Below are 8035 nucleotides of genomic sequence, written 5' to 3' on the forward strand. Positions count from 1 at the left end.
GGAACAGGTTGCCCAGAGAAGTTGGGGGTGCCCTATGCCTGGCAGTGGTTAAGGCCAGTTTGGATGGGGCATTGAGCAACCTGATCTAGTGGAAGGTGACCCTGTCTATGGCAGAGGGGTGGAACTAGAATGGTCTCTAAGGTCCCTTCCAACGCAAGCCATTCTACGTTTGTTCTGTTGACAGTCGAAGAGTAATTCCATAACACTTAGTATAATTACATTTTAATGAAATATTGAAATTCTTCCTAAAGTGTTACAAAGATATAATACATCTGTAATATAAGTGTAAAGGCTCAACATTAAAATGAAAAGACTTAGTAAAAAATATAGATTAGAAGTTACTGCAGCAAAACAAAGTCATTACAACTACACTTGTGGGTTTTTTTGTTATGTTTTTTTTTTTAAAGAAAACCAGCAATATTGACTGGCACATACAGACAAGATAAAATACAGTGAGAGTTTTCTTCCTCCATACAGTATTCAATCAGACAGCACTGCAACAAACATTGATTGCATGCATAAGTGCAGAGAGAATTTTAAACTCTACATATAGTACTGATTTCAGCTTTTGTACAGCCCCATTTGCAACACATTCCTGCCAAACCCAGAGACTCCCGTTTTCTTCTCGGAAACCCGGCCCAAAGATAACTGCTTGATTCCATGGGATTTGGATTTCCTGTTCCTCCCCTGTCCTTCCGAACAACTTCCTCTACCTGGCGAACAAGTTCTTTGAAGTTGTCTCCCACAGGTACATATTCATTAAAGTAATTTAAACTATACAAGTCCTTAAATGCCTCCCATCCAAGAACTGGGCTGCTTCTCTGCAGCTGTTCCACTTCAGGATCTAAAACTGATTGCAGGTTGAAGTTTCCAAGTAGTTTGTTACTTTCTGTTTGCACAGCACCTGTTTAAAGAGAAGACAATTTTAAGTTCAGACTGTAGGAGCATTAAAAGAGCATACAATCCTAAGAAATAGCAATAAAACCTATTCAATTAGTATCAAGTGAAGCACTATTATCTGGCACTTCAGAGTCTCCACACTTGTAGTTTACTTTTAGTGGAATCTGTGTTTTAAAGTCTGTACTGCCTGTTAGACACAGAGAGTACACAGCTACAACTGTGACAAAAGTAAAGGCATCCTATCACAACTGCAGTGTTACTGACAGAGAAATCTCAATTTTTCCACAGAAACAAAGTTTTGTTGTAAAGGCATGTATCCAGAAATATCACAGAGCTATGTCGTGTGGCACATGAACTACATCAGCATTGTGTGAAGAACAAATGTAGGAAGGACTAAATAAGCAAAAATCATATGTAAACTGCTTCTTACAGATTGCATTTTTCTAAGCTATTTTTAGCTGATGCTTTTCACTCATTTCTTTTCAAAGCATAGCAGAGGCTTGCAGAATTTACTTATGATGTGCTTCATCTCACTGTGTTCTCAAAAATCTAGCTCTACTTCCTTTCACCTCATACTGTTTCTCTTTATTTTAATTCTCCAAGGGAAGTGCCATTGCTTACTACAGCTAATGTGAAGGAAAGTGGTTTATTCAATCCTTAAATTAAAAAGAATCCAAAGTAAGTCTTTGTCTTGTGGTCTTAATACTGTTAATATGTTTTTTTTGTTTCAGAAAGCTGAAAGAAAACGAGACCATCCAGTGAATGTTATATGCACTTTAATATGGCTAATTAGTATATAGTAGCTAACTTTCAGATAGAACAGCTGCCTGAGTATGTACAAAAATAAAAGTGGTTGTAGTTACTTTACTAATTAGAGAGTGACTGCCATTTAATAGTCTTTTGGGGTGGGGAAGACTTTAGTTAGACATCATGCAGCACAGTGGGAGCTCCTTAGTGATTGCTGTTCTCAGAAGGTGCAGTTAATAAAAGGAAAACAAAGTTTGCTGGGAAAGCACATAATCCTCGCAGAGGCTGCAGACAAATAATTTGTTATAATTACAAAGGTAACTTTTATCTTTTACTCAATACCCAGGAAACCCAGAATACTAGTTTCATTAACTGCCTGAGGTCTTAGGTTATTTCATTAACGGTGTGTTTAATTAAAAAAAAATCTCTTCCATTGCACATTTTAGCCTTAATTCCAACTTTTGTCCTTATTAAATATTATTTTCACAATTCAAAATATCGACATAAATGAGAGTCACCACTTAAAATTACTGTTACCTCACTGCTACTGTAGTTTGCCAACACAGCCCAACAGACATCTGCTAACACTTTCTCAACATACTGGGCATCGGATATGCGACAGCAAAACTCTGAGGAATATTTTACCCATTAAGTGTTTCAACACAGACCCCTAAAGCAGTTCTTGCTGTCTAAGAAGCAAGACAAGCTGAAGCACCAGAGTCCTATCCATCCTCCAACGCGCCAACTCTTTGGTGTAGAGCAGCACAAGCGAGTGATAAAATCCCGCGCGATTCCACATCCATGGCGGTCCCGCACGTCCCCCGGGAGCTCTGCCGGGGACCACGGCGTCAGAGCTCCTGGCAGGGAGGGACACCCGAGCTGGGCTTCCCCCGCAGCAGAGGACTTAGTGAGCTTTGAGAAGGAGCAAAGCCATAGCGAGGGGCATTCCCCACCGCTCCCCAGGGCGCATCAGCCCTCCCTGCACGGCCAAGAGAGGGGAAATGTGGGATTTTGTGGGATTTTAAAGTACAAGCGCCTTGGCCGCAGCCCTGAGCAGCAGCGCGGTGCCCGAACTGACCAAAAACTTCGCGCGTTATCCCGGCTAATAACGCTTCGGCACCTCCCGTGCCTTTCTCTCTGAATTACGAGGGTGTCCTTCCCGAAGTCAAGGGAAATGCCGACCAGGAACGAGAAGGAAAGTGGGAGAGAGACGGGGACGCTCCGCGGCTCAGAGCGGGAAGAGCGAGCGGCACCGCGGGGCGCTCGCCCTTCCCCGCTCCCTCCCATCCTGCCCGTTTCTTCTCACAGGCCCTGGCTCAGGAGGGAGCGAAACGCCCCGACAGCCGCCGCCGCCCGTCCGCTCGCCCCTCGGCCGCGCTCCCGGGACACTCACCGGCCGCGGGCGCCGGATCCACCGCCAGCAGGGAGAGCCGCTTCCAGCGGGACCCGCCGCAGGTGAAGATGACGGCGCGGATGAACTCCCGGCCGCACAGTTTCACCCCGTACGCGTCCCCCTCGCCCGCGGGCAGCGCGGCGCCGGGACGCCCCGGCGGTGCCGCGCACAGCAGTGCCACCGCGGCGCACAGCAGTCGCAGCCTGGCCGCCCCCATCGCGCCGTCCCCGTCCCGCGGGCGCGTTCCCAGCAGACCCAACGCCCGCCCCCACTCCCGCGACCGCGACGTCCAGCCCAGACCCTCTGCCCGCTGCCCGCCTTTTATGCGCTGCGGGCGGCGCTGAGTCACCGCCCCGGCCCCGGCCCCGGCCCCGTGCCCCCTCCCCTTCCCCAGTCCCGCCGCTGCCGTCTCTCGTCAGGCGGTCCCCGTGCCTGAAGCCGGCGTCGAGGAGCCCTCGGGAAGCGCTCCTCCGTGTTCCTGCCCCTTGCTAGCTGTCGCGACTCTTCACGCAGCCGGTGAAGACGCACCTCACCTTCGGCCTCCCGCCTCAAGCTCCCGGCCCCCCACCGACCCGGAGACACACTCCATCCCCTCCGCTGAGTCTGCACCTCAGTTTTTCCTGTTTGTGGTCAGGTGGTAGTTGGCAGTGCCCTCTCGAATTGCTCTGAAAATGTGAAAAACATCAGCTCAGCTGTTTTTTTCCCTTTCAGGTCTAGGAACTACTTCTACATCCTAAAAATGCCTGACGCAAAAAGAAGCAAGTAAAGCAAAATAAATGCTCTTCCACAGAACTACTTCAGCTGTGGATACTTGAGGTGGGATTTCATAGCCTGGATTCCTCTCAGGTCTGTTGTTCTGGAGGCCTGAGTTCAGTGGCAGCCATAGGCACCCAAGTGTCAGAGATGCCTTGGCTCCAACATGTGTGTCCTGGGGATGTGGAGTTCCAGAACTGTGTGTCTTACCAGCAGGCCCCAGCAGGCTCTCACTGGCAAGGGTGTTCTTCAGACCACCAGACAGAACTATGTGCCCTGTGAAAGTAAACCTTGCTTCGGGATTTTTTTTTCCCCAGCACAATAGGATATGAAGTGACTGCTTTTATAAAAAGTCATACTGTGGAGAACCAGGAAAGTTCATCTCTCTCAAAATATTTTGAAGCTGTTTTCTGTAGATCCTTTTGCATAAGGGCTATGCTTTCTATCCCCAGACCATATAGAAAGAAAACCCCTCAAAACTAAATCTAGGAGGAGGGCAAAGAGAAGACCTGCGTCTACAGACTCCTACTGTGTGTAAAAAGGTGACTGATTCACTTGTGCTGGCAGTGAAGACATAGTCTCCAATCACCTCTTCAAGGAGGACTTGGTGTTTTACATTGAGTTGGATCTAGAGTGAGGATGTGCAGGTCTAAAATTGGGAGCAACCTGTGAAGTTGTTATTGTGGTTAAACCCCAGCCAGCCACCAAGCCCCATACAGCTTCTTACTCCCACCAGCAGGATCAGGAAGAGAATCAGAAGGGTAAAAGCCAGAAAACTCATGAGTTGAGATAAAGACAGTTTCATAGGGAAAGAAAAAGTATACACACAAGCAAAGCAAAACAAGGAAGTAATTCACTGCTTCCCATGGGCAGGCAGGTGTTGAGCCATCTCCAGGAAAGCAGGGCCCCATCGCATCTAACAGTAATTTGGGAAGACAAACACCAACATTCCAAACATCTCCCCCCTTCCTTCTTCTTCCTCCCCACTTTATGTACTGAGCATGATGTCATATGGTCTGGAATATCCCTTTGGTCAGTTTGGGATCACCTGTCCTGGCTGTGTCTCCTTCCAACCTCCCATGACCTCCCAACTTTCTTACCAGTGTGGCAGCATGGAAAGCAGAAAAGGCCTTGGCTCTGTGCAAGCACTGCTCAGCAATAACAAAAACATCTCCATATTATCAACCCTGTGTTCAGCACCAATCCAAAACACAGCCCCACACCAGCCACTGTGAAGAAAATCAACTCTACCCCAGCCAAAATTAGCACAGTTGTCTACACTTGACCTTCTTTTTTAGTTCAGTCTTAAGTGTTTAGACAGTGTCTTCAATAGTAGGCACCATCATCCAGATGTTAGTAGGATGCAATCTGCAGAAGTGGAGACTGCTAATCTGAAATTCCTGAAGAACAAAACCTTGACCTGTTTTTCCCTCAGCTGAAGTCTTACCTACTATTCTATTACAGACAAGTTGTGCAGAGATAACCACACCTTGCATTTTGAGAGAGCAGCACCTTGATTTTGTTTGTCTTGTGGACTTTTTCTGAAAATACCCATCCCATTAGTGAATTTACTTATTGATTGTAAGCAGTCTTCTAGATAAGGGAATTGTTTTCAGTGACTGGAAACCTGAAGTCATGTGTAAAAGCACTACCAGGACAAGGCAATAAGGAAAGTGCCCCCTGAGCTGGGCAATGACTGGCCTGATGACTCACTTAGCTTCTAAACTAATATAATTTATTTTATACCCTACTTTGATGCCCATGCCCAATTTTTTTTCCAGTCTCTAAAAGCAGTAAAATGTCAAATGCATCTATCTCAGAGTTTTTACCAGGAAATTTCAAGAGAAGTTCCCAGATAGCAGGCTGATTTGTCAGTCTAGCTGGAAAATTCCTGACTCTCCACATGCTTCAGTTTCAAATTTAACTGGACCATCACTTCCTGTGGCATCCCATCTAGCTACCCCTACACAAAGGCAGACATTATGATGGCCACGTTTAGGGTTTGTTTTTTTAAGAACACCACTTCTGCAACTGTCTGAAGAACATAACCTCTAACGGCAGCTGCTAAATGCGAGCAGTTAAGAGACTGGAAAACAAATAGTTCACAACAGCTATTCTGACCTCACTGCTTCTTCACCAGGGCTACTGAATGTGAAAGACAATACTTTCTGTGCTTTCTGTTAAGCTTGTTGGTATTTGATAGAGCACGAGTTGTCAAAGAGACATTGGAGGGAATACCTTTTCAAGACATTCCTAATGCCTCAGGGAAGCCTCACTGCAGCATTCTTCATCACTCTTGCTGAAAAGCATAGGCTGTGAATGCTCTCTTCTTAGGATTAAAGACTGCAACACCAGGCACCGAGTTAATGAGTTTTATTAAGGATCATATCTGAACGAGCTGGCAGTAGCTTGACATTGCTTAATGTTACTATGCTTAATGCAGTTTCATTAGTAGGGTGCTCATGTATTGCACAGTATTTTCCCTCCAGCCATATTTTAGCAACACTGCCTTTGCACCTAGGACTTCTAACTCCATTTACTGTGAGTAGGTTATAAAGAAACGTGCTATGTTAGTGATATAACTTCAAATCAGAGGATTCTGTACAGAAAAGCCTAACTGGCATTCTCTCAGTACTTTGCCATGAAATTAAATGAAGTCATAGGATAGGTTTGTGTGTCTGTTCATCATAGCTAGAAAAACTACTTCTATTTAAAACAAAACATGCAGAAGAAAATGAATAATTTAAATACAAAAAATCTGAAGTAACTATACATATTCTTACTGCCTGTTTTATAAAGAACAAAGACAACAGCAGAGCAAAGGAATTAATTTCCATTCATGATCTGTAGGATGCTGCAAGACAAGTACGTCCAGTGTACTGGCTCAATGCAAGTATTTTGTATCTTTCAGTTTCCTAAACCAAGGTCAAAATAATTGTACTATTTCTCTCCTTGTACTAAATTATTAATCTGTTGGGCAATAGCAAATTTTATAGAGGGTAGAAGATGTTTCACAAAAACTGGTGGCTAAATTAAATGGCTTTAACAATACCTCAATAGCCTTGAATACCTTGAATTGAAGACTTATTCCCATGTTAAATGACAGACAATCTACACAGAAAATCAGTGCTAGGACAGAAATGTACAGACTTAATTAGACTTTTTCCAGAGACTTTGTTTCAAATTCACGCAATTCACTACTGCAAGAACTACTTAGTTTTTGAAAGCTGCTCAAACATGAATTTAAAATATTTCTTAAATTATTTCTTATTTGCTTAGCACCATGCAGAATTCTGTAGGAAAGGAAAAATACCACTGTATCCATGTGATTTGTGATCAAGTACCAGCATTATCCAGTTATCTTCATCAGAGGATTGTGGGGTTTAGAAAGCACTTCAACCTTAAGAAGGCTTAAAATAAAAAATTTAGAAATCCATGCATTATTGCATAATGAAGACTAAGACTGATTAGTCTTGCAAATAAATAATAATGCAGAAACAATCTTGTTTGTATATGTCCACGTAAGTGCTTTCCTTTTCTACTTTTAAAGCAGTGATGTATGGTCACAGCCATAAAATAACTTCAAAACATTTAGAAAGGGGCTGGAATTTTCAACTTTCCCTACTGTAAGGAAGGGTACCAAACTGGATTCCCCCAAGTGGCTTTGTTTGTTTCTCCTCAATGCTCACATATCCCACCAAAATCAGATTAACAAGAGAAGTGTGGGGCAGGCACTTGTGGCTCACAGATGGCATGCACTTTATTGGGTTCTGTAAATAAAATATATCCATAATTAGAACACAAGGAGTTTTGACATCCTAATCATGACTGATCTGTCAGTTTCCTGGAATAATCCTGCTCCAAGTGATACTGACTCAGGATACATGGTTATCAGACATTATAATCAGGAAAACCAACAGGATTAAGGTGCTAAGACTAGTGCCTTCAGGCCAGAACAAGGTCCCCCTGGAGTTACTCTCCTTTTTTTCCCCAGTGATTCCCGGAAACAGAGACAGTTGCTGTGATATATTAAAGGAAGTCTAACAGCTGAGGCCAGTTAAGCCCAAATGACAGAAAGGAGCAGGATGTTTTAGGTGTTTTATTTATTTCCCTAACAGGTATGATGATTATGGGCAACTTGTGTTGTAAACATCTATTTCCCTGAAGTAAACCTAGTCACAGGTAAGCTTTCCTCCATTCTGTTATTGTTCTCTGAAGGAAATCATACCATTAAACCACTCT

The 8035-nt window shown here is 44.1% G+C and overlaps 1 protein-coding gene across 1 annotated transcript; it reads right to left on the bottom strand.

Moving 5' to 3' along the window:
- Positions 1–206: 206 nt before the first annotated feature.
- Positions 207–3284, bottom strand: LOC113981891 (relaxin-3-like). Its single transcript, XM_027709575.1, has 2 exons — positions 3041–3284; positions 207–904 (listed from the first exon to the last, which is right to left on the bottom strand). Exons 1-2 carry the CDS (start codon positions 3255–3257, stop codon positions 537–539), a joined length of 585 nt encoding a protein of 194 aa, XP_027565376.1. The 5' UTR covers positions 3258–3284; the 3' UTR covers positions 207–536.
- Between the last annotated feature and the right edge of the window lie 4751 nt (positions 3285–8035).

This window comes from Neopelma chrysocephalum, unplaced genomic scaffold (assembly GCF_003984885.1).
Source record: "Neopelma chrysocephalum unplaced genomic scaffold, ASM398488v2 Primary Assembly neopelma1_96814, whole genome shotgun sequence".
Classification (NCBI taxonomy): domain Eukaryota; kingdom Metazoa; phylum Chordata; class Aves; order Passeriformes; family Pipridae; genus Neopelma; species Neopelma chrysocephalum.

What these genes read in the sequence shown, in the direction of transcription:
- LOC113981891 (XM_027709575.1), bottom strand. Translation starts at nt 3,257, where the DNA reads ATGGGGGCGGCCAGGCTGCGACTGCTGTGCGCCGCGGTGGCACTGCTG. An exon ending in GGATCCGGCGCCCGCGGCCG is followed by an intron (nt 905 to 3,040) that starts GTGAGTGTCCCG and finishes CTCTTTAAACAG; the next exon opens with GTGCTGTGCAAACAGAAAGT.